A 25,928-nucleotide genomic window follows, 5' to 3' on the forward strand; every position below is an offset into this window, starting at 1 on the left:
GTCTACGGAGCTGCCCAGATCCCTTTCCTGAGTTGATACAGTTCATTTAGAACTCTGGAAAGTGTATGAGAAGTTTAAGATTTTTCTTCTAATGTTCATTGCTTTGCATTTATCAACACTGAACCACTTGTCCTCGTGTTACCCATTGCCCTAGCTTGTTTAGGTCCCTCTGAAGTTCCTCACAGTCCTTTCTGGAGTTAACTCACCTAATTAACATGGTACTCTTACTCTGCCTACTCCCATCCCACCCTCTCTGCATAATGGCTTTCTTGGTTTATCCTTCCCATTGGGGGTCAACTTGATATCTGCCTTTGCACAAGTACATGTGGGAGTGGGGGCACAAGAAGCCTTTTCTCCTCTTGTAAGAACAGAGCACAGGAGTAGTCCCAGTGAGCAGGGACAGCTAAGCCCTTGCTCCTTCCCCGGTATAAGTCATTTGGAAAGGGGCAGAGATGTCAGGGCTATGTCCTCCCTTCCATACTGGCTAGTGGACCAGGGCTGGCACCAGGCAGAGCAATCTGTGCCATCCTGATGGAGCTCTCCATTTGCTCGGCACAAAATCAAAGCCTTGCACTGCTAGGTTCAGGGGCTGCCCAGTGAGGGGAGGATGTCCTGGCTGAACGGGAGGTACTGAGCCCTTTGCATATGGCAGCCGGTGGAGGGATGAAGGGCCACAAGCAGGTTAGTGCAGCAGGTGACAGATTGTCTTGTCCTGCTCTCTCCCCTCAGGTTATGCCACTCTCCAGGTTTTCTGGATGCCTTCATATGAAAGAGAAAGGTTGAGATTTGCCCAGACTTGGCATGACGGTCCTTAGGTCCTGAACCAACATGGCAGCTGGAGAGTCCCCTCCCATAGGAGGTGTCTTCGTCAACCTGCAGCAGGTGAGGTGGAAATCCAACAGCAATGACTCTGGCCCTTCCTAAGGAGCCCTGTTCTTGCAGGACTGTGTGCAGAGATCTGCCTGTGCTCTGGCCAGGGCATTCACAGCATCTGGGGATGTCCTCGTTGGTCTCCCAAGTGTCTCAGGCCTCGGTGAGAGCAGGGACAGGCATGCGCATGGGGTGCGCCCTAATGCCCATGGGCCGGATCCAGCCCCTCAGGGCTTTGGATCCAGCCCACGGGATTTGCCCCCGTGGTGCCGCAGGCCCCTTGCTGCTCTCAGAAGCGGCTGGCACCATGTTCCTGGGGCCCCGGGGGGGGGGAGGAGGGCAGAGGGCTCCCTGCGTTGCTCCAGGCACCGCCCCCCACAGCTCCCATTGGTCGGGAGCGGGGAACCGTGGCCAATGGGAGCTTTGGGGGAGGTACCTGGAGGCATGGCAAGGGCAGCGCGCGGAGGCCTGTGCCCTCCCCCAGGGGCTGCGCCGGGACGTGGTGAGCAGGGTGGTGTGGGCAGGGCCGCTCAGATGGGGAGCAAGTGGGGCAATTTGCCCCGGGCCCTGCAGGGGCCCCCACGAGATTATAATATTGCAACTTTTTTTTATGGAAGGGGCCCCCAAAATTGCTGTGCCCCAGGTCCCCTGAATCCTCTGGGCAGCCCTGGGTGTGGGTCCAGGGCAGGCAGGGAGCGCGCCACTGCAGGTAAGCAGCGACGGGCTGGAGCCTGAACCCCTCCTGCACCCCACCCCCCAACTCCCTGCCCTGAGCCCCCTGCCTGCACCCTGCACCCCAACTCCCTGTCCTGAGCCCCCTGCCGTATCCCTTCTGCACCCCAACTCCCTGCCCGGAGCCCCCACCTGCACCTTGCATCCCAACCCCCTGCCCTGAGCCCCTTCCTGCACCCCGCCTCCAACTCCCTGCCCTGAGCCCCCTGCCACATCCTGCACCCCTCCTGCACCCCAACTCCCAGCCCTAAGCTCCCTGCCTGCACCTTGCACCCCAACTCCCAGCCCTAAGCCACCTGCCTGCACCCCCATGCACCCCAACTCCCTGTCCTGAGCCCCCTGCCGTATCCCTTCTGCACCCCAACTCCCTGTCCTGAGCCCCCTGCCGTATCCCTTCTGCACCCCAACTCCCTGCCTGGAGCCCCCGCCTGCACCTTGCATCCCAACCCCCTGCCCTGAGCCCCTTCCTGCACCCCGCCTCCAACTCCCTGCCCTGAGCCCCCTGCCACATCCTGCACCCCAACTCCCAGCCCTAAGCTCCCTGCCTGCACCTTGCACCCCAACTCCCAGCCCTAAGCCACCTGCCTGCACCCCCATGCACCCCAACTCCCTGCCCTAAGCCACCTGCCTGCACCCCAACCCCCTGTCCTGAGCTCCCTGCTGCACCCTGCACCCCAACTCCCTGTCCTGAGCCCCCTGCCACATCCTGCACCCCTCCTGCACCCCAACTCCCTGCCCTAAGCCACCTGCCTGCACCCCCATGCACCCCAACTCCCTGCCCTAAGCCACCTGCCTGCACCTCGCACCCCTCCTGCACCCCAACCCCCTGCCCTGAGCCCCCTCATACACCCTGCACCCCTCCTCTGCCCCAATCCCTTGCCCTGAGCCCCTTCCTGCACACCGCACCCCCTCCCACTCCCTGCACTCCCTCCCGCACCTCAACCTTTATGATGTTCACCTTTAAAAAAATAAATAAATAAAATTCCCTGGGTGCACACCCTAATGAAATGTGCTGCACACTCCTATTGCCAGGGAGTCAAAGTGGAGAAGACAGTGCATCGCTTGGGCTTGGCTTCAATGGCAGCTGTATAGCTGAAGCCTTTTGAAAGTCAGATTCACACTCCCTGCCTTATAGGGGTGGCTGACGCCTGGGTACTGAGGTGAATGACAGTGACAGACAGACGGACGGGCAAAGTCTTGCACTTCTCAGCAGTACCACGGCTTTTCTCCCCACTTCTCCCTTTGTCCCCATCCTCCCCTCTGCCTTGTGGCCCTTCTGGGCAAGGAGAACTGGACACAGCTGGCTTCAGCACCCACCAGAGCGCAGTCACACCAAGTGCTCCTTACAGGACAGAGTAGAGGGCTAGGGCCTGCTGGGTCTGGTTTCTATGGGGCGGCAGTTCCCAAATCCCTGGGCAGCCCACAGCAGGGTAGCAGCTCCTGGCAGCTTGCAGCAGCACCCCCAGCTGGGCTGCTGGGGCTGAGAGCAGGCTGGGAGTGTGTGGGGGAGGTTGGCTGAGGCCATTTTGCTGCCTATTCCAGGTCAGCACAGACAGATCTGTCACAGTTGGGCCTCCTGTTACCATGGAAACAGAGGAGTCCACAACAGCTCAGCACTGGCATTTCGGGCTATGCTGGTGGAAAATTTTACCAGCTGCTTCTGCTTAGGAAGTGGAAGGGGCAGAAGTGCCAGAGCTTAGTGTTCAAGCTTGTGTGCTAGCCTCTGTACAAGGAAAAAGCAGAGCACTGGCGTGTGCATCCTGAGATAAACAGGCAGCAGGTGAGAGACTCCTAAGTAAACCAGCAGGGTTCAGACACCCCAGAGACTAGGGGCACAGGCCTCATCAGAGAGGGGAGAGTGTGGGGCAGCCAGTGTCATAGGAGCAACTGTGGGGAGGAAGTCTCACGTCTGAGTTCCTCACACACTGGGGCCTTGAGAGTGGGTTTGAGACGTTAGCCCCTCATCCCTATTGAAAGAGGAAGCTCCAGGACACAGTACCACCCTCACTACATACCTAAAGGGAGCAGCAGGATTGTAGGGTGAAAACTAGCACAGACTCTGCAGCCGCCTGAACTGAGCAAGGGGAAGTTCCATCTAAACACAGGATATCTTCCTTATCTGTGAGAGCAATTAGGCAATGGGATGGACCCCTCACTAGTAGGTGTTGTAAGCGCCTTCCCTGGGGAGAGACTGGAGCAGCACAGACAAGGTACTAGTGGCTGTGATGATGAGGAGAGGCCATTGGGATGTGGGGGTTCCAGGCTTGGGGGCCCTGCTGTGTTTTTTTTTCTGGCTCTCAGTTCAGATTGGGGTTCTGCCCCCAGGTACTTTCATAGCCTGCAACACTGTGGTGTGAGTAGCTCCAGAGTGTTTGCTGCTTTGTGGTAGCTCCTGAGCTCATGCGAAGTGGTGTGCCATTTGTGGGGCCCTGAGATCTGGAGGGCTATACAGGGCTTGATTGCTATCCGGCTGTTTCTGTGCAGGACAGCAATAATGCTGAGGAGGCCTTTCTCCCCGCCGAGGATGATGAGGATTTGGATAAGACCTTGTCAATCAAGAGGTTTGGGGACCTGATAAGCAAGTCAGCATCAAGGGATCTGGAAGAGCAGAGACGCAACTACAGTGAGAGAGATTTTGAATGTATGTAGGTTTGAACACTCTACCCGCCTCTGTGCCCACAACTGTCCTTCAAACCAAACCCCTCTATACCCTTGGGGCTCAGTCTGGTCTGCAGATCTCAGTAATGTGCTGTTTACCCGCTTCTTGCAGACCGTTAAGGAAGTGGTTGCATATACCCAGTCTCAACCCCATGCCTGTAGCCCCCATTCTCTGTCAGCTACTTTTTATTGTCACCTCTTGTGAAAAGGTTTTGCCAATTTCAGTCCACAGGATAGCATTCCTCAGAGGCTGGGATCCACTCGCCTCCTCACCCTGGCAACTGGGAACCATCACAGCAATTTCCACAGAACTTAAGTTTTCTGTTGAAAAATATCTCTTGACCTTATGTCTGTGAAGAAACTTCCAAATGCAGCCTGAAGACAAGCTGCCTTTCTGAATCTGCAGATAAACAGCTCCAAAGCTCCTGGTGCCACAGGTTCAGGCATGCCTATAGCTTTCTCAATAGCAGCCATGAAACCGACCAGAATCATGTTCTATGCAATGGTGTTGCACAGGGGCGGCTCTAGGAATTGCGCCGCCCCAAGCAGGGCGGCATGCCGCGGGGGGCGCTCTGGCGGTCGCCGGTCCCGTGGCTTCGGTGGACCTCCTGCAGATGTGCGTTCGGAGGGTCCGCTGGTCCCGCGGCTCCGGTGGACCTCCCGCAGGCACGCCTGCGGATGCTCCACCGGAGCCGCGGGACCAGCGGACCCTCTGCAGGCACGCCTGCGGGAGGTCCACCGGAGCCGCCTGCCGCCCTCCCGCGGCACGCCGCCCCAAGCGCACGCTTGGCGCGCTGGGGTCTGGAGCCGGCCCTGGTGTTGTAGCCACGTCAGTCCCAGGGTATTAGAGCGACAAGGTGGTGAGGTAGTATCTTCTACTGGACCAACTTCAGTTAGTGAGAGAAGTTGGTACAATAAAAGATATTACCTCATCCACCTTGTCTCTCAGAATCATGTTGGTTTCATTCTGCAGCTGCTTGGGGAACAGCAGGAGAGGCAGGCATGGGAGCTGTTCACAGAAGGGCCAGAGCAGCAGAGACTGCCCTCAGCAGCCAGGGGTGAGGGACAGAGAGGGAAGCCAGTAGATTTAGTCTTCTGGCTAGCAAGTGTCTGACAAATTTTCCAAGCTCTGGTGTTTCACTGCTCTTCAATTTAATTTATTTTCCAGTTTAGATTTTGTGAGACACAATCTCAAATATGTTATTAAATTTCACATATATCACACATGCTGCTTTCTGGTTGGCCACTCCTTTGGAACTTGTGTCAAAAAAGCACTGTCGTCTCTGTTATAAACCACGCCCAACAGCTGCTTATTGCTCATGCTTCCATTTACCCCTAGCTTCCATATTTTCAAAACATCAGTGCACGCAATCACCTGGACATGGAGTTGCTGAGCACTAACAGTTGTGCCTTAAGATGACAGATTCTAACACCTGAATAGATTAGTGATCGAACTTCCACTCAGAAGTATCACCTGCATATACAGGTGTTAGTGCTGGAAGTGTGTGCATGGAGGTGTTTGCTTGTACCACCAGGACAGAGGTTTCTCTGAGAAACTGACTCTAGATTTTTAGTGTCCAATATTTTTCTGGAGAGAGAAGGGAGCGTTATTGAGTGGTGATTGAGATGCTCATTCCTCTTTCCTTTTTTGGAAGTCAGGACCACATTTGTTTTCCTCTAGTCTTTTGATGCCTCTCCACTTTATCCAGGACTCTTCAGAACTAATTATCAATGGGTCAGTAAATTCATGAGCTAAGTCTCTTAAGATCCTAGAATGACATCATCTGAGCCCACGGAATTGTATATGTTCAGATTTTACAAACGTCCCCTGCTCCTTGTCAGGAGCCATTGTACAGGCTCTTCCTTCCAGATGGATTGTTCAGACTCCTTTTCTATATTTATCTTGCTGAAGACAGATTTAAAAGGAGCGGTTGAGTATCTGAGCCACCACTGAGGCAGAGCTTTCCAGGTGGACAAGGAGAGGATGTGCTGGGTGCACACAAAGGGGCAGAGGGACAAGTTGGGAGGAGGTACCAAGGTGCAGGTGAATCATGGGAGAATGTGCAAATCCTGTATTTAGAAGAGAGATGTGGTGGTTTTAGCTCTGAGATGTGCTTTCTTGTTACGAATGCTCAATCCTGACTCGGAAGGCCCAGTGCACAGAGGTCGAGTGTAGAGTTCCTCTCTTCTGGTGGCCAAGCAGGCATATGCCAGCCCTTTCTCAGCACTGTTTCGGGATAGAGATTGCAGAATCTCTTGCCCTTGGCAGGCAGCTCAAGCCTTCCGTCAAGTCAGTGTTCAGGTTCTCTGTCTCAGCTTAACTTGCCACATGATGACCCATTCCAGTGGTCTCAGAGGGGAGAGACTGGGCTTGCACCTTTGTTTGTGCCTTTATGCTGGTGAAAGAGCCCCGGTAGCCCTGGTGGATTTAGTTCTGTCATTCCCCCCCGTCCACTTAATAAGTCAAAAGCAATTCAGGTCTTGTACACTCTGGAGACTCTATCGTGAGCAGAGAAGAGCCAAGGGAGTGGAAGCTGGAGCAGCAGCACAAGGGGGATTTTCGGTCTGCCATCTGTGTAAAGTGCTTTGGTTCCAGTTTGGTTTTGGGCATGAATATTTAACTCAAATGGCCAATGAACATTTTGGGTGAAAGAAACTTTTGTTAAAGAGTAAGAGCTCTGCTCCTTCAATTGATGTCTGAGAGCTCATAATACACGTCCCTGAAGCACCCTTCTGCCTGGCCAAAAGCTTCTCCAGTAGGACCAGGGCAGGGCAGACTCAACAATCCTGACATTTCTAGGGGGAAAAAACAAGCCCAAAAAACAAACAAAATCCCCCCCCATCCAAAACACCATCACAAAATGCTTGAAAAACCAAACCAAAGCAAAACTGGAACAACAGTGAACCTGGCTGGCTTGTGTGCAGAGGAGGGGGTGCAAGCTCCCATTTTAAACAGTCCTTGGTAGGCCACTTTTCAATCCAAGCAGATTTTATTGGTTTATGATAGGAAAGAGGGGAAAGCCTGAAATAAAAGCGGATTGCACAAAATGTGGCAGAAAGAGCTGCTGCGTAGATCCAAAGCTGCACACCCTGCGGAGCCACCAGTGTTTTGGTGACTTCCAGCTGCCTCTCTGGCTGTCTCAATGTCTCTGCTCCAAGTCCCACAGAGTCAGTGTGTCTCCAGCAGGTTGTCTTGGGGAGGCTCTCTGTCTCCAGTAAAACCCTGTAAAAGCAGCTTTCTTTCCTTTCATGTGGAATGATAAGTTTATGTTTCCTAGTACACCAGTGTGGTGACAATTAGTGTATTTGAGGCAATGCACAGTAATGCCACTAATTTCTTCTTGTTGCACAGTCCCTGTGACTCCTGTGGCTTCATACCCAGCAAATTCCTTTCTGTGGATTGGTTTAAACTAAAAGCTTGTCTCTTCTTGGTTTTGATCCAGATTTTTAAAAAGTAGCCTTCCATTGGTACCTGGAGGCCCAAGTTCTATCACACAGGTCACTAAGGACTGAATTTGCACCTGCAGTCAGGTACTGGGCTGCCTACATGGTTGTGCTCTCATGGTGCACCTGGAATTAGAAGGCCCTAAAAGATGTGGCCTCTAGCATTTTTGTGGACAGAGGAGGGCGGTTTGTAAAAGGTCCATCCTACTTCTGCCAGGCTAAGGAGCACAGGCAGCCTGTTGGCCTTGAAGCTCTCAGTAGCCCACTGGATGTGCCCTCCCCTGCTGTGCAGCGCACTGAGCAGAGACAGCTCCATCATGGAGTGTAATGATGGGCTGGTGAGGGTTACCAAGCAGGTCTGGCTCATATCCTTCCCCCATAGCTAAGGAGGTTTGCTCTGGCCCTGTGGGCTCTCCCCCGGCCCTTAATTCCCCCCTCCGTGCAGTTTCCTGGAGTGGTTTCTGAGGTGCCTGGCGGTGTTTGTCCCTGCTGCCTCCTGCCACTGACTCTCTCTGTCTTCCTCAGTCCATCGCCAAACCTCCCACCACATCCACCATCCCCTTTCCACCCACCTGCCTCCTGCCCTCAAGTTCCAGAAGAGGCTCTCCCATGCCAGCCGGAGGAAGAGGAGAAAGAGAAAAAAGAAAAAAACCTCGGTGCCCCCCTCGGACATCACTCCCACCATCCAGGAAGTGGAGGAGGAGGAGGGGGACAAGGAGGAGGAGGAGGGGGACGAGGAGGAGGAAGGCGAGTCGGAGGCAGAGGAGGCCCTGGAGAAAGAGGTCTCACCAGAGTCAGAGACAGAGGCTCATGAGAAGAAGGACGCTCCTAAGCCTGAGCCCCCTAGCAAACCAAAGGCAAGGCTGGGGTGGGAGGGGCCGGGAGAGTCTGGCAGGCTCCACCACTGGGTGCTGGGGGTCAATGAGGGGTAGGGTCTGGGATGGGCTATGCGCTAGGTGATGAGAGGAGCTGAGATAGTTCACACTCTGGGGAGGAGGGGCTAGGATGGTCCATACCCTGGGTGGCATAGGTCTGGCTGGCTCTATACTGTGGGTAGCAGTGCTTAGTGGGGAGGGTATGGGATGGTCCATTCCCTGAGAGGCAGAGGGTTAGGTCTAGGATAGTTCACATCTGAGGGGAGCAGTGGGGGGGAAGATCTAGGACCATCCTTTCCCTGTGTGGAGGGTCTGGTTCTTGTGCTCAAAGTTGTCTCCTCTCTGCAGTTCACCATTGGGAGTGACGATGAATCCTGCGGTGCCTTGGCCTCTGCATGGTTCCATGTGGAGAAGGAGTGTGGCGTCATGTCACCGATGCCACACCGTGCTGACCTGCTGCAGAAGACGGGCCTGGCCTCTCTTGGCAGGTAGGATGGACTTGACCTGGGGCTGGCTGATCGATCAAAACATAACATCATCACTGATAACGTTTGCAGATAATACAAAAATTGTGGGAGAGGTAAACAATAAAGAGGACAAATCATTGATGCAGCGCAATCTGGAGACCTTGGTAAGCTGGGTGCAAGCAAACAATATGCACTTTAATGGCTAAATGTTCCTAGACGCATGAATTTACAAAGAGTGAAGGCCATACATACAGGCCTTTACTCTCTCCTGGGAAGCAACAACTCTGAGAAAGATTTGGGGGTCATGGTGGAGAATCAGCTCAATATGAGCTCCCAGTGTGATGCTGTGGCCAAAAGAGCTAATGGGATCCTGAGATGCACAAACGCAGGAGTCGAGAGGTTATTTTACCTCTGTATTCGGCACTGAGGCGACCGCTGCTGGAACCCTGCACCCAGGTCTGGAGTTCACAGTTCACGAAGGATGTTGATAAATTGGAGAGAGTTCAGAGAAGAGCCACAAGAATGATGAAAGCATTAGAAAACATGCCCAGGCCAGGAGTAGTGTAGACCTGGCCTAGGCTTGTTTTCTAATGCTTTAAAATCCACATCCTGAGCGACGCAGTTACACCGACCTAATCCCCAGCTTCTCCCACTGACAGAACCCACCTGCGTGAGAGCTGTAGCTAACTCCCCCGATAGGAGAAGCTCTTCCGTCAGCATAATAACGTCTTCATAAAAACATAAGAACGGCCGTACTGGGTCAGACCAAAGGTCCATCCAGCCCAGTATCCTGTCTACCAACAGTGGCCAATGCCAGGTGCCCCAGAGGGAGTGAACCCAACAGGCAATGATCAAGTGATCTCTCTCCTGCCATCCATCTCCATCCTCTGACAAACAGAGGCTAGGGACACCATTCCTTACCCATCCTGGCTAATACCCATTAATGGACTTAACCTCCATGAATTTATCCAGTTCTCTTTTAAATCCTGTTATAGTCCTAGCCTTCACAACCTTCTCAGGCAAGGAGTTCCACAAGTTGACTGCGCTGCATGAAGAAAAACTTCATAAATGATCTGGAGAAAGGGGTAAACAGTGAGGTGGCAAAGTTTGCAGATGGTCCATCTAGCCCAGTATCTGTCTACCGACAGTGGCCAATGCCAGGTGCCCGTGAGGGAGTGAACCTAACAGGCAATGATCAAGTGATCTCTCTCCTGCCATCCATCTCCATCCTCTGACGAACACCATTCTTACCCATCCTGGCTAATAGCCATTTATGGACTTAGCCACCATGAATTTATCCAGTCCCCTTTTAAACATTGTTATAGTCCTAGACTTCACAACCTCCTCAGGTAAGGAGTTCCACACGTTGACTGTGCGTTGCGTGAAGAAGAACTTCCTTTTATTTGTTTTAAACCTGCTGCCTATTAATTTCATTTGGTGACCCCTAGTTCTTGTATTATGGGAATAAGTAAATAACTTTTCCTTACCCACTTTCTTCATATCACTCATGATTTTATATACCTCTATCATATCCCCCCTTACTCTCCTCTTTTCCAAGCTGAAGAGTCCTAGCCTCTTTAATCTTTCCTCATATGGGACCCTCTCCAAACCCCTGATCATTTTAGTTGCCCTTTTCTGAACCTTTTCTAGTGCCAGTATATCTTTTTTGAGATGAGGAGATCACATCTGTATGCAGTATTTGAGATGTGGGCGTACCATGGATTTACATAAGGGCAATAAGATATTCTCAGTCTTATTCTCTATCCCCTTTTTAATGATTCCTAACATCCTGTTTGCTTTTTTGACCACCTCTGCACACTGTGTGGACGTCTTCAGAGAACTATCCACGATAACTCCAAGATCTTTTTCCTGACTCGTTGTAGCTAAATTAGCCCCCATCATGTTGTATGTATAGTTGGGGTTATTTTTTCCAATGTGCATTACTTTACATTTATCCACATTAAATTTCATTTGCCATTTTGTTGCCCAATCACTTAGTTTTGTGAGATCTTTTTGAAGTTCTTCACAATCTGCTTTGGTCTTAACTATCTTGAGCAGTTTAGTATCATCTGCAAACTTTGCCACCTCACTGTTTACCCCTTTCTCCAGATCATTTATGAATAAATTGAATAGGATTGGTCCTAGGACTGACCCTTGGGGAACACCACTAGTTACCCCTCTCCATTCTGAGAATTTACCATTAATTCCTACCCTTTGTTCCCTGTCCTTTAACCAGTTCTCAATCCATGAAAGGACCTTCCCTTTTATCCCATGACAGCTTAATTTACGTAAGAGCCTTTGGTGAGGGACCTTGTCAAAGGCTTTCTGGAAATCTAAGTACACTATGTCCACTGGCTCCCCCTTGTCCACATGTTTGTTGACCCCTTCACTAAAGCACTACAGCGACACGGCTGCACAGGTGCAGCGCTGTGCGTGAAGACAAGCCCTGATAGTCATAGATTCCAAGAGCTCAATCTCTTTTACTTATAAAAGAGAATATTAATATATGACTTGATCACAGTCTATAAATACCCATATGGGGAACAGATCTTTGATAATTGGGTCTTCAGTTTGGCAGAGGAAGGCCTAACATGAGCCAATGGCTGAATGTTGAAGCTAGACAAATTCAGACTGGAAATCGAGTACATTTTTAATGGTGAGAGTATTTAACCGTTGGAACAACTTACCAAGTGTCGTGGAGGATTCTCCATCACTGACCATTTTAATTCAAGACTGGAATTTTTTTAAAAGCTCTGCTCTAGGAATTATTGTGGAACTGGTCTCTGGCCTGGGTTATTCCGGAGGTCAGACTACATGATCCCAAGGGTCCTTCTGGCCTTGGAATCTGTGAATTCTCCTTTGACTCTGACACAAGAGGCAGAGGCTGGGGACATCCTTGCATCCAAGCTCCCCTTCCTTCCACTTCCCCGTCTCTCTCACCATGTGGGTTTGCCTGAGAAGGAGGGAAGGGTGCCAGCATGTGCCCACCCTGGTCCCCGAATCACTCACTCGCTCAGCCAAGTGGGCTACAGGACCCAACTGAGGCAGGGTCTGGATACAGCCTTCCTGGTTCCCAGGTACAGATGGTTGCCCACACACTAGGCTCCCTTACCAGCAGGGGTATCACCTGGGGGGCACCATGCCAGGGAGGGAGGAGCTTGCCCTTCCAGCCTGACTTTATTTTGTGCCTGGTTCCTGACCCACAGGCTGGGACGCAGCGGTGCAGGCCAGGCCAGGGCTTGTGGACACAGAGCAAGAACTGTGAGGCTGTGGGCCCAGGAGGGAGTTCCATCCCTTGTAAGGAAGCGGGGCTTACCATGTAGGGGAGGGAGCAGGAGCAGCATTCATTGGGCCTCGCTTCTTGAAGGGCTTAGGGTGAGCCCCTAGCTGTAGTTTGGGAGTCCCTGTGACATGTCTGCTCCTCAGAAGCTGTTCAGATAACTGGGTCTGAGGTCAGGGCCGGGGAGACCCTTCAGCCCAGAGGATGATCTCGTGAGAAAAGACCTTCAAAGAGGAGCTCAGACTGGGAACAGCCTCTCCCCGTTCCATTCCCCTCCAGTGCTGCCAGCTCTGCTTTGCTGCTACTGCCAGGTTCCCCGTTTGTTTCCTCAGCCTCCCGGGGCCCAGAGAATGTCCGTCTCGGGGATGGGACAGGCGCAAGCCCTGGAGCCAGGTGATGAGTGGGCAGAGGGTGAGTTATGACCTGAAGGAGCGGGTGTGCATCGGCAGCATGACCACTCTGGAGAGTGCAGTGTACCAGCGCGTCCCCACCGATGAGGCCGAGGCCCAGATGCTGGCGTCTGCTGACCTGGACGACATGAAAAGTGAGGCCCAGCTTTGTGACATTTAAATGTGCCTCTTGTACAAGTGTCATCCACCCTCTGCCCAACCCGTAGGCATCAGGCCTGGGCATTTCTTCCCCCCCGGGCCCATCCCTCTGGGCGTCAGGCCTGGGCATTTCTCCTCCCCACCCACCCCCAGGCCCATCCCCTGGGCATTCCCCCTCCCCGCGGCCCATGCCCCTGGGCGTCAGGCCTGGGCATTTCTTCTCACCACCCCCAGGCCCATCCCCCCTGGGCATCAGGCCTGGGCATTTCTCACCCCCCTCCCCGACCCACTCCCCTCGACATCAGGCCTGGGCCTTTACCCCCAGGCCCATCCTCTTGGGTTAAGGTCTGAGTAACCCAGCCATACCTTCCCTCCCCACTTTGTTTCATCCCTAAGACTCTGTCATCCCCCTGGGAGCTAAGCCTGGTTGTTGGTCCCCCCCATTCCTTGGATGCAGGGGTCAGGAAACATGTCCCCTGCTGTTTTCCCAGCGCTGTGCTGAATTTTAGTTGAAAAGTTGAACCGAAGTCCTGGCAGTTCATGGTGAGTCGCAACAGACCCCAGGGTCCTTGTAGCAGGGGTGCAGTTTTAGCACCCTTGGCCTGACCCAATTCCGCCTGGGGGAATTGCAGTCTGCCTCCCTAGATACTGCCAAGAGTTTCCTTTGGTGACAGGATTTTGCTTCACTTCCTGTCTGAACCTGGTGTGCATGGGTGCTGGGACTAGGGATTATGAGGGTGTGGCAGCACCCCCTGGCTTGACTGTAGTAATAACCAAATATATGGTCGCCACTTTCAGCACCCCGCTATAAAAATGATCCCAGCTCCCCTGCTGGTGTGTGGTGTCCCTGTGCTTTGCCCTCCCCTTCCCCCCACCGTGAGGTGAGGCTGCCTTACAGCGAGGGTGGGTGATTCCTGGGGAGCTTGTATCAGTTTGGTGAGTTTGTAAAAAGTTTTGGGGTCTATAGAACCATCCTCATTGTCACACAGGGAGCTGTCCCCTCCTGGTGTGGAATACAGGGGACCTTGGAGAGAGACCCAGGGCCCCAGTTACCAGATGTGCCTCTGACCTGATGGTTTAGACAGTCTCGAGTCTAAACACTTCCTGCAGCTTTGTCTGGAGACCGTTCATTGCATTCGCAGGCACCACTGTCTCAACAGTCACTTACTGTCCTGGAATAAGAGACCTCAGCTAACACTTCTTCCCCATTAGCCCTCCACCCTTCCCTGCGGCACCCTTCCTGCTATTCCAGCCCCGGGCTTCTCCCTTCCACTCTGCTGATGCTCTTCTATCCTGCCCTGCAGTCCTGGGCTCTCTTTCCCATTCCCACAGCTCCGCTAGTGTCCCTCAATCCCAACCCGTAGCCCCCTGCTGCCCTGCCTCGGACTCCCCCCTTCCACTCTACTTATGCCCTCAGTTCGGACTCACTCACGTAGCTCCAAGCCTTTCCTCACCTCCCACCCCTTGGCTCTGTGCTTTTCTCACCTCCATCCTGTTACCCTCTTGATTTTAGGGCTCCATGCATCCCTTAGTTCCATCCCTCTCCTCTTGACATACTTTCCCAGCTAGCAGTGTCTTTGCTTGCCAGGACAGTGCCAGTATTGCAGCAGCCTTGTGTGAGGAGCTGTCCTCTCTGAGAAAGGGAGAAACCCCTGCTGAAGTGACTCTGAGGGAGCTCAAGCCCAGAATCATTGGATAATTGTTGCCCAGCTGGGACCTGTGACTTGTGTTTCCTGTTGTTTAGAGAGGTACCTGGGGCCCTTGGGGTGCAGCATGTGTCCTGGGATCTGCCCCTGTGCGTACGTGAGAGCAGATGGAAGAGACGTCATGGAAATGCATGCTCTGGGCCTGAGGACATGGAGAATTCAATAGGCTGCTTTCCAGGCTGGAGAGGGAGGGAGTGAGTCACCAAAGCGGGGAGAGCGGGAGAGGAGCAGGCAGTGCTACACATGCACAGGGTCTCTGGCCCTCCAGCAGGAAACTCCTCTGCTGACGAAGAGCCCCTTGGCTCAGGGAGCGAGTGGAGAAAGCCCTGCATGACACTCTTTCCTGCAGCAAACCTCCCCCCGTGGAACCTTTCTCTCCAGGAGTTCATCAGTCCCTAGGGCTGCTGCCACCAGCATCACATGCCTTCCCCCAGCTGAGGGGGACCCAAACAGTGAGGGCATGGTGGTCTCCATGGTGCTACGAAAATCCTGACAGGTCATCCAGAGCAGAGACCTTGCTGGGCAGCTCGTCTTCTGGAACTCAGATAAACAACACCAAACTCTGGTCTTGCAAGTGTGGTGCATAGCTCATGAGCCTTGACCCCTGAGCTTGCCAAGGACACAATGACGGCCATTCATGATGGAGACGAGGCAGGAGGGGGTGACAGCCCAGAGCTGGGGATAGGCAGCTGCATCCACAACGCAGTCGGCTATGAAGACTTGGAGGAGTTTGCCCTCAGTTTTGAAGATTATGATTTATGGGAGGCCATCAGAAACCAGCTGGGTTACCCTGGTGGGGATCCCGTCTGTAAGTACCTGACCTGCGCTCCTGCACTGCAGTGAAGGGCTCAGAGCCCTGACTGAGCTCTCTCTCTCACTCACTCACACATGCAGAGTGCTGTCTGTCCATTGCTCTGTCTCTCAGAATAGGCGCCCCCGAGTTAGAGTTTGTGGCACACAGCTCCCATCCAGACAGTTCCCACTGTTTCCGCTATGTGCCCCTGTGTCTGAGCACTTGGAAGACGCTGCCCACTGTCTGTGTTGTGTCTCAGGTGTTTGTGTAGGACCAGTCACTGTGGTGTTGAGGCATTTCTCTGTTGTTGTCTTACCTGAGCAATCCTGGATGCAAATCCGGAGTGGTCTGCCCCACAGCCAGGGAAGATGCAGCTCTGGACTGGAACTTATTGTGGAAACGACATTTTGTCATTTGTCTTTGGCACCAAGCTGGTGTAGCCTGGTGGTCTGAGGATATGCAAAGCCTAGGGCAGAGTCTCAGGCTGTTGCTGTTTGCAGGAATTTGAGCTGGGGTCTGGGATCTGGCTGCACTATCAGCTGGTATCAAGTTCTCAGCTCTGCAGTGTGGACTAAAGATAGTGAGGAAGGATTTAGTAGTATGTGTGGCCCTGGGTGTGAAACCTGCTGCTGGGCAGCTGGGCAAGGTCCAGTGACTAGAGAAAGAAGAAAGATGAGAAGAGGCATGAAAGAGAGGAGTGTGTGCGTGTGAGAGAGAGAGAGGGAGAGAGAGAGAATATGCTGGGAGCAGTTTCTTTCTCCTCTCCTTTTGTCATCACCTTATCCATCCACCCACCTGGTCTTGGAGGCCCTCCCAGCGATTCTATAGAAATCAGAGAGCCCAGCTCTGGGTCCTGTTGCCCGTCTCTTCCCAGGGCAGGGTAGGCTGCATGGGTGTTGGTATGTGGGTTTTGTTAGGAGGTGGCGGCGAAAGCAGCAGTAAAGAGGTGGCTTTACACTTCAGCCTGAAGCCAGCAGTATTACTACTTGTGTTTTATGGTGGTAACTGCCCAAAGGCCCCCCTCTTGTCCTGGGTGCTGTCCCAGGCCCAAGGAGCTCACAAGAGGCAAGATGGGCTTGTGGTTAAAGTCCTGGGCTAGGATTCGGTAGCTTGGGATTCAGTTTCTGGCTCTGCTGCAGACTCTTGGTGTGAGCCTGGGAAAGTTGCCCCATCCCCATGTGTAAAACGGCGAGAACCCTTCCTTCCTCTCGCCCTCTGTCCGTCTCATCTCTTTGGAGCGGACGTACTGGGGGGCAGGCACTGCCTTGCTATGGTCTGTGCAGCACCCAATGTGCTGGGGTCTTGCCCTTGGCTGATGCCTTAAGGTGCTGCTGTAAAACTGTTGCTAATAAAGAAGGTGATGAGAATGGAAAGCAAGGTGCTTGGTGAGTTGTCAAGCCCACTTTTTGTTACTTCCATTCTTTGAAATGTGATGATTTACACTTGCCTCCGGCATTCCCTGGGTTTGTGTGTTTGGTCTTCCCCCACCTTCTTTGGTGGTTTATTTTTACCAGCAGCGGTTTCTGAGTTGGACTGACTCAGTGCTCAGTCTCTTTGAAAGCTTATCTTAAGGGTGTGGAGGAAGCAAAGATGGGTTTCTTTATCTTCACTGTGGCGTCGGTAAATCCCAGTCAGCAGATCTGTTCTTGGTAATGCACAGCATGGTCAAGCTAGGTGATCTCAGTCCAGCCACAGATTGGGGTGCTCCTGTCAGGAGTTTTTAGTTACTTTGCAGATGCCATTCCTCAGGTTTCGCTGGAGCTGTTGTTTCAGGAAAGAGGAGAACAGTCTTTTTCGCTTGAGTTTCAGCCAGCAACATGCACTTAGATTCGTAGATTCCAAGGCCAGACCATTGTGATCATCTAGTCTGACCTCCTGCATAACACAGGCCAGAGGCCTGCCCCACAATAGTTTCTTTTGAACTAGAACATATTTTTTTTTAAATCCAATCTTGATTTAAAAATAGTCAGTGATGGAGAATTGACCACGATGCTGGGAAAATTGTTCCAGGGGTTAATTATTCTCACAGCTAAAAATATACACCTTATTTCCTGTCTGAATTTGTCTAGCTGCTTCTTCTAGCCGTTAGATCCTGGCAGATCTTTCTCTGCTAAACTGAAGAGCCCATTATCAAATATTTGTTCCCCGTCTAGGTGCTTATTGGCTATTATCAAGTCACTCCTTAACTCTCTCTTTGTTAAGCTAAATATATTGAGCTCCTTGTGTCTGTCACTATAAGGCAAGTTTTCCAATCCTTTATTCATTCTCGAGGTTCTTCTCTGAACCATCTCCAATATATCAACATCCTCCTTGAACTGTGGACACCAGACCTGGGTACAGTATTTCCACAGTGGCCACACCAGTGCCAAATACAGAGGTAAAATAACCTCTCTGCTCTTACTTGTAATGCTTGGATCCATAAGCAGGGGAATTTCATTAGCGCTTTTGGCCACAGTGTCACACTGATGGATCATGTTCTGCGGATTATCCACCATGATCCACATGCCTTTTTCAGAGTCTCTGCTTGCCAGGATAAAGTTCCCCACTTCCTGTAAGTGTGGCCTGCAGTCTTTGTTCCTAGATAGATACACTTACATTTAGCCATATTAAAACAAGTATTGTTTGCTTGCACCCCACTCACCAAGTGCACCAGATCGCTCTGTATCGCTGACCTGTCCTCTGCATTATCTACCCTTTCCCAGTCTTTGTGTCAGCTGCAAACTAAGGTTCTTGAGGTGCTAGGGAGCTTTGGGCCATGGCTTGACTGTCCGGCACAGGTGCTGCATGGCTGGTGAAGGCCGGGGGGAACCTGCTGAGTCTCTTAGTGGAGGAGACTCTCGATGACTTCCTTTGGGAGGGACATGTACCAATCATTAGACCTTTGATCAATAAACTGTGTTTGGAAATTGAACATGAGAATGGCCAGACTGGGTCAAACCAATGGTCCATCTAGCCCAGTAGCCTGTCTTCTGACAGTGGCCAATGCCAGGTACTTCAGAGGGAATGAACAGAACAGGCAATCATCAAGTGATCCATCCCCTCTCCCCATTCCCAGCTTCCGTCTCACCAGTTATCATCCTGTCTCACACTTCACTCCTGGCACAATCACAAAAAGGTAGTGATAAGGCAACTACCGCCGTCTCTGGTGTCCTTAGATGTTTGGCTTTAGGCCAGGGTGGGGCAGAGACTATGCTGAGTGTGTTAGGGCTTGTCTACACAGAACGCAGTGCTCAGCAAGCCGGGATGAAAGCCTACAGGGCACTAGCAAGCCACACATTAACGGGCCACGTGGGCCTTGTTACTGCACACTAAAGCGCCATAGGTTGTAACAGCGGGACGTCCGTGCACTAGAGCAGTGGTTCTCAACCAGGGGTCCGGGGTCCCCTGGGGGGCCACGAGCAAGTTTCACGGGGTCTGCCAAGCAGGGCCAGTGTTAGGCTTGCTGGGGCCCAGGGCAGAAAGCCGAAGTCCCACTGCCTGGGGGTGAAGTGTTGGGGTCCTGAGCCCCACCACGTGGGGCTGAAGCAGAAGCCTGAGCGACTTAGCTTCACAGTGCCCCGGGCAACTGCCCTGCTTGCTACCCCTTAACGGCAGCCATTGCTTTTAGATGCAGAGAACCAGTTACTGTGGCACAGGAGGCCGTGGAATTTTTATAGCATGTTGGGGGGGCGCTCAGAAGGAAAAAGGTTGAGAGCCCCTGCACTAGAGAACTTTTAGTGTGTGGTTGCAGGGCCACACAGTGACTTAGAGCACAGCAGGCTTGTCACACATTAGGCCTCTGTTTACACAAGCCTTAGCCGATAGTCTCCTGCTGCTGACTCAGATCAAGGGCCAGATTTACAACAGTGACCTCTGATTTTAGGTGCTGAACTTCAGATACCTTGAGCTTGATCTGTGGATGGGCAGAGCACCCAGAACTCCAACTGAAGCCATTGGGAGCCCTTCTGAAAAACTGGGCCTGAGGTGGCTCAGGCTGGGTTCCTTACTGAGATACCCAAACCCGTGGCTGGTTTTGGAGGATGTAGGCCCATCTTTCCATGCTGAGTCCTTTAGCTTTGTCAGCTACCTTCCATCATGGTGACCAAGGGATCCACCGCTCCTAGCAGAGGTAGTGAGAGGTTCCAATGCTTTCTTCCAAAGAGATCCCCGCAGGCAGTATTTATAGGGAATTGCTCACCTGCCCTGAGTGCCCTCATGCAGAGCCTGCCAAGCTCCATCGTCTGCCCCTTCGTATTTACCGACTACAAGAGGCCACTAGAGGAGCTAGTGAGAGGCTTGGCCTCTTCAGTTTCACAGGCAGGGCCTTGCCATGGCTTCCCAGGCTCCTAGCACCTCGAGGGAACGTTACCTGGGGCTGTTCCTCAGGAGACCAATGCAGAATGCTGCCCCTGCTATTGGATTGGGATTTCCCATTGGGAGATTCACTGTGTGACCTCAGGCTTGTTGGGCCCCTGTTGCCACCTGTAGCATGGGGATAAATAACGTTTCCCTACGTCACGGGTGTGTTGTGAGACTAAATGACGCTCATATTCTCCAAGGATGGAGGCGTAGAAATGTATACATCAACAAGTCAGTTTGGTATGTGCCTAGTGAATATAGTGTTAAAAGGTGTATTCACATCTTGTGCCCTCACTTTATACAGATCACACACGCTCAGTGCACTCACACACCAGCCACACGCTTCTTTTCACATGCATTCGCATCACATCCACATTCGTGCACAAAGACACACACCATACAACTAGTGAAATCCGCGTGCATGCACATGACTGCAGAGAGAACACGCGGCCCCTGTGCAGTGCAGCTCCCAGAACACCACCAGCAGCTCGCTGGCGTCGATGGGCAGTTATTGGCTCCCACTGATATTCCAGTAATGGAATATGGAGGAGTCCAACTGTCAGCAGGACTCACATCAGCCGCACAGCCAATGGGGAAAATCCCCACAGGCTCAGTATGGATCTATTCTATCTTTAACGTAGTGACCCAGATTCCCGAGGAGCGAGGCTGTGGTGTGGCTGTCCTGGCACTGGAGACCTCCTTCCTGTGACTGGAAGGGGCCCACATTCCCGTGGGTACAGGGGCATAGTGCTGCAAACCGTTCTGAGGTGCTGCAGCGCCAGTGGAGAAATTGCTTTGCTTTGAAATCTGGTGCTTTTCACATTCTGAAGGTCAAAGTTCTTGAGGCCCAGCTGACAGAGGACAGCGCACAGATGCTGCCCTTCATCCCGGGCAAGGCAGGGCTGTCCTGAGAGACTTGGGGGCCCCAGGCAAGATGACTCTCCTTCCCTGATGAACCTCTCAGGGGGAACAGATCTTGGCTTCCCCTGCAGGCAGGCCTGGGGAGGCTCCACAGACCCCCACATAATGGGAAACAATGGACTGGGGGGCTCCCTGACTAGCCTAATCCACCTTTCGCTGCGGCTCATCACCCTGTAACAAAGCCCAGAATTTCATTGCTCCCTTTCATCTGCTTCAGCTTCTCCGCCTCGGCTTGGGCAATGGCAGGGGAGCCTCACCCACCCACAGCACACTATTGTCACAGTACCAATGCAGTCAGAAGGACAGTCACTGTTCAGGCCTGTTGCATGGGGGTTTATGTCTGCTGTCCCTTTTCTCTGGTATTGCTAATGCCGCCAGCACTGCAGGAGCCAGGTCTATAGATGTAACAGCTAGTGCTGACAGCGTGCAGTGGTCAACCTGTAATGCAGCTTTGCTTTTCCGGTGTCTTTGAGTCAGCCAGCTGGACGCTGCAACTCAGAACTGGAAGTGATCCTGAAAGCTGCATGACTGATCCCTTGGAAGTCAGGGATTGCTAGAGTTAATTGTGCAGTCTTCATTCTGGCTCCTTGTGTGTGTTGCATTATTACACTGCAGCCTTTCACAGCATGTCATCCAGTGTTTTCTGCAGCCATAGATACTTCCACGTATCACTGGCAATGGCTGAGGAATCCCTCTCCTCCATGCTACATGGCTGAGTTAGCCACAGTCACACGTAGCATGGCCTTCCTGCATGTGGAGCATTGATGGAAACGGCCTTAGAAAACGAACCCCACGCCCCAAGCCCTGCAAGGACATGCAATCTGATCTTCAGACTCTCCCAGCAGAGCCTAATCAGCCTAATTCTCACCATGTTACAGCAAAAACCCCACAGTCTCAGCCAGGAGAGCCCCTTTCCTGGGTGAGGTTTGTCTCTTGCTCACAAAGAGCAGAGGAACATTAAAATGGAGCACAAAAATACTCTCCCACTGAGGGCTTCTTACCCAGCCCTAGGCATCATCTCCCTGTGAGGCTGTTCTTGGAGCCACTGTTAGTGCCTGGCAGTCCCTGGGCATTCAAAGGCACGTCTCACCCGGGGCCATTTCCCTGTCAGATTGTAGCATTGCACTCCCCCATGCTGTGGTGCTGGACTTGGCCCGGAAGGGTCCAGGACATTACTACTCCTGGGAAGTGCATGTGGAATTTCATCACACACCATTTTACTTGACCTTAGAGTGACAAATTCATGCTAAGGCAGAGTGCAGCTTGGAAAGCGTCGTCCCAACGGGTGATTGTTCTCAAATGTTAGAAACAGCCACATATTGGGAGCTACAAGAACTTGACTTGCTGGAGCGTGAACGCTCCAGCTGAAGTGGGAATGCTAGTAGGAGCTGCTGAGAGACCTGTGTGGCTGCCTGCCTGCCAGCACATTTCCACTAAACAGACCATCCATCTTTCCTTGCTTGCTTCGTCTCCAGGCCACCGCTTTGAAGATAACCCTGGTGTGAGGCGGCATCTGGTGAAGAAACCATCTAGGAGCCAGAGCACCAGAACCAGCAGGAAGATGGTGTCAACCCCGTCTGTCAAGAAGAAGAAGAAGAAGAAAAAGCTGGACAGGAGGCCCCATGAGGTATACAAGCCACACTCTCTCCAGGTGGCCACAGGTCACGTCAGGCCCCCCAAAACAGGAGGTGGGCTTAGAAATAACAAGACTTTAAACGTAGTAAATGTGGCGTTGTGACTGTTTGCTTTCTGCCTTCTCGTCTTAGGGTTCAGATTTTCAATCTTTCTCCACAGCCAGGATGGCTAGAAACTTACTTTTTAACATGAAAGCAGAGATTCTTACAAAAATCATATCCCTGCAGAAGGTCCGGTTTTAAGAAACACATCAAATATCCTGATAATTGCAATAAAATCAGGGGAGTTGGCAGCACAGTAATGGCACCACCTTGCTGAGAGCAGTGACTGGGTGGGAGGTCTCTTGGGCAGGGGGGAATCTGATTGGTGAGAGAGGCAAAATCTTCGCACTAGAGACAATGAGAGCTGCAGCGTAGAACCATTCACGTCCCTCCAGGGTCACCGTGTGCTCTGGAGTGGCATATGTGAAAGAATGGGTGCGCTAAGCTCTGGTGTTGTGCATTGCTGGGGACTCCTGCCAGCGGTCCCTGGGATATTTGTTCTAGCCGCTTCTGGTCACCAAACCTTTCGTACGTTAAAGAGCGAGAGAGGACACCATTGCTCCCCCATTCCCTTAGGTGGCCTGCGCCTGGGCCAGTTAGCAGAGCCCTTTGGCCCAGTGTTTTCTGCTCAGCTGGTGGAGTGAGGTGAGGACAAGGTGATATCGCTTGTGGAGCCGGTATTGCGGAGGAGGCTCCCCGCTGCTGTCGAGTTAAATGTTTTTGCTTTAACCCCGGGCGACAGGTGTTTGTGGAGCTGAATGAGCTGGTCGTAGATAAGAACCAGGAGATGCACTGGAAGGAGACAGCGCGCTGGATCAAGTTTGAGGAGGATGTGGAGGAGGACACGGCACGGTGGGGGAAGCCTCACGTAGCCTCACTATCCTTTCGCAGCCTGCTGGAGCTCAGGAAGACCATTGCTCACGGTGAGTTTCAGCAGCCTTTGCATGACCAATGGGCTCCTGCAGACAGAGGACAGGAGAACTGCCCAGGTGAATTTGGGCCTCAACATGGGGGAGACGTTTGTAGGGCAGTTGCTATTTGTGGGTTCTGTGTCCTTAATAGACTCTTCAACAGTGTCTCAACCCAGGTTCTTTTAAGGAAAGCTAAGGAAGTGAGAGAGGCTCCTATGGCCTGTGTGACCAGGCTCTGGCATGGGTGTCAGGGTTCCCTCTCGGGTGTGCCAGGCCCCATGTCCTATCAGACCCAACTGCTGACTCCAAGCACTGGCTGGAACATGCCCGCTATGTCAGGGCCTGCACATCGGGCCAATAAAGAGGCCAACGGGGTTTTGTGTTTTAAACTTTGTCTTTTCCATAAGAAATTCAGGTCCTCTCTAGGCAGGAGACTGTGCAAGCTAGATGGGAACTCGTGAAACAGGACACCATTGCCAAGAGCTGTGCGGTTGTGAGCTGCTGGTCGGAGGTGTTTTGTTGAAATGAGTCACATTGTCTAAAGCCCGGAATGGCCTAGGAGCCTCCTCCCAGGGCGACACCTCTTCCCCTGGTCCACACACTCACAGCGGCGCCCGAGCCAGGGCCCCCTCAGTAGGAAAGAGCGGGGGCTGCTGGCAGGGCATTCTCTGGGTGGAGCTATTGACTTTGGAACTCAGTCCCCCTGGTCTGGAACAGTCTGAGTCTGCTGGCAGCCCCTGTGTGAGCAAGCATTTGGGCAGGGGGGTTATTGGAGCAATGGGGCTGGGAGATTGGTGTGTGCCATATTGGCTGCCTGGAGCTCAGTGCGTTTGTGTTGGGGCAAGGGTGACAAATGTGCTGCTTTTTTAGCACTGACATGATTTTGTATTGTACGTTGTAATGAAAGGTACCCAGAGCCCAAATGTAACAGGATGGCACCTTATCCTGCCCGAAAGGGGGTAGGCAGCAGGGTGAGGCAAGCCTCTGCCTCTACACAGAGAGGACTGGGGAAATGGGCTGAACAATCCTGAGGGAGGAGCCCTAGGACCAGCCTTGCCGACGGAGAAGGTCTGAGCTGAATTTATTTCTGTGCTCTGGGAAGAGGAAGACTTTGCGCTGTTCCTAGCATCCAGACTATGTGGGAGAGCAAGTTGGAGAGGCCTCTGCCCGCCCAGGAGAGGCGTTCTTTAGGTGTATTGGATTTAAATGCTCTGTACAAGAGCATCTCCAAAGAAACATGCACCTGCTAGAACCCCCCCACAGTACCAGGACCCTGGAGGTCACTCTGGGAGACACATGTCAGAGTATTCAGAAAAAGTCCCAAAACAAACTAAAATGTTACTGCAGGAACGTGAGTCTGAACACGTCTGAAATGATACAGGCCTGTGAACACGTCTGAAATGATACAGGCCTGTGCCTCAGAATAACACGAGGGGAGCATGTAAAAGCATGGCAATAAAACGCTTCTCAGGTTTTCTAGGCCTGAAAGAAACCACTAGCAACATAGCCTCCCGATACACTGTTTCTAAAACTATTCAGTGCTGTGAGCCAGCTTCAGTACTGCAGACAAACCCTCTGCACATGGAAACTTCACCCCCAACAGCTGCCAAGCAGGACCTGCCAGTTCCCCCTACGCTTTGACACCCACAACAGAACACTCCTGCTGCCACCTCAGCCAGTGCAGCAAACGGCCCCTTTGCCCCTGTAACAGAGCGCAGCTGCCCCTCCTGGCTCCTGCCTCTGCAAGGCTCAGATAAAGTCACTCTGAGACCCTCTGGTTCTGAAACTACTGGTGCTTTTATTTACAAGTTTGTGGTCCCACCAGCTTCTCACCATACAGCTTATGCAGCGCTGGGTTCCTTGTGTCTGAACCCAGGGCGGGAGAGCTCTCTGCCTGCACTCCCTCACTCTCCTCCATCCCACCACCCCGCTGCCTTCATCCCAACCTCTTATATATCCCTGGGCTAATTGGGCTGGCAGCTGGCTCTCATTCCCCGACTACAGCAGGCTCTTTCCAGCCAGCTTGACTTTATTCACCCAGATGGGGCTGGCATGGCAGGGCACTGATTCTGCAGTCCTTCTAATCAGCACCTTGTCACAGCCCCCCACCACAAAGCACAAGCGGGTCATCAGCTAACCCCAAATGCAAGCAAGGCCCATTCCTCCAGCCTGGGTCCCCAAGGGCAGCAGCCCCGACTCTGGGGGCAGGGCAATTTGCTCTCTCGGCAAAGCAAACAATGCTCAAGCTGCTAGACTCTGCCAGGAAACCCCAATCTCGGAGTGACTGGGGGACACAGAAACCCAAACCAGTGACAGATGGGTCTGGGCATAACTACACCGACTCTCCCCCGATACAGACTCTCTGTGCAGAGGGAAACCAGGAGACACAATGCCCTGACCAAGCCCAGAGAGGGCAACTGGGCAGCCAGCAGGGCAGAGGAGAGACAGGGACAGACACCCACATTGATTCCTGGGCCCAGAAAAAGGGAAAGAGCTTTCCGTAATTTGCTGGGGATGGTCCCAGACTTCATAACACCAAGTGATGAGGAAGCTGTGTCCAGCCCTGGGCGATGGAGAGAGATGCAGAGATGGCCCTGCACAGCCACCACCTGAGTCAGGAACAGAGACTGACTATGGTTAAGGTTTTGTCACAGTTATTTTTAGTAAAGGTCCCGGGCAGGTCATGGGCAATAAACAAAAATTCACAGA

General features: G+C 52.6%; 1 protein-coding gene across 8 annotated transcripts in view; it reads left to right on the plus strand.

The window, feature by feature from the left end:
* Positions 1-25,928, plus strand: part of SLC4A3 (solute carrier family 4 member 3) — an 85,614-nt gene that overhangs the window by 7,454 nt on the left and 52,232 nt on the right. For 5 of the 8 annotated variants that reach the window (XM_039494720.1, XM_039494723.1, XM_039494722.1 and 2 more), the window contains exons 2-8: positions 730-882; positions 4,087-4,243; positions 8,230-8,561; positions 8,928-9,067; positions 12,659-12,870; positions 22,108-22,259; positions 23,051-23,231. In XM_039494720.1, coding sequence (XP_039350654.1) covers positions 829-882; positions 4,087-4,243; positions 8,230-8,561; positions 8,928-9,067; positions 12,659-12,870; positions 22,108-22,259; positions 23,051-23,231 — 1,228 coding nt within the window. In that variant the 5' untranslated portion in view covers positions 730-828. Of the gene's footprint in view, positions 1-729; positions 883-4,086; positions 4,244-8,229; positions 8,562-8,927; positions 9,211-12,605; positions 12,871-14,652; positions 15,389-22,107; positions 22,260-23,050; positions 23,232-25,928 lie in introns of those variants that run through there. The other 3 variants (XM_039494728.1, XM_039494727.1, XM_039494726.1) reach the window with 3 other exon arrangements.

This window comes from Mauremys reevesii, linkage group 11 (assembly GCF_016161935.1).
Source record: "Mauremys reevesii isolate NIE-2019 linkage group 11, ASM1616193v1, whole genome shotgun sequence".
NCBI lineage: Eukaryota > Metazoa > Chordata > Testudines > Geoemydidae > Mauremys > Mauremys reevesii.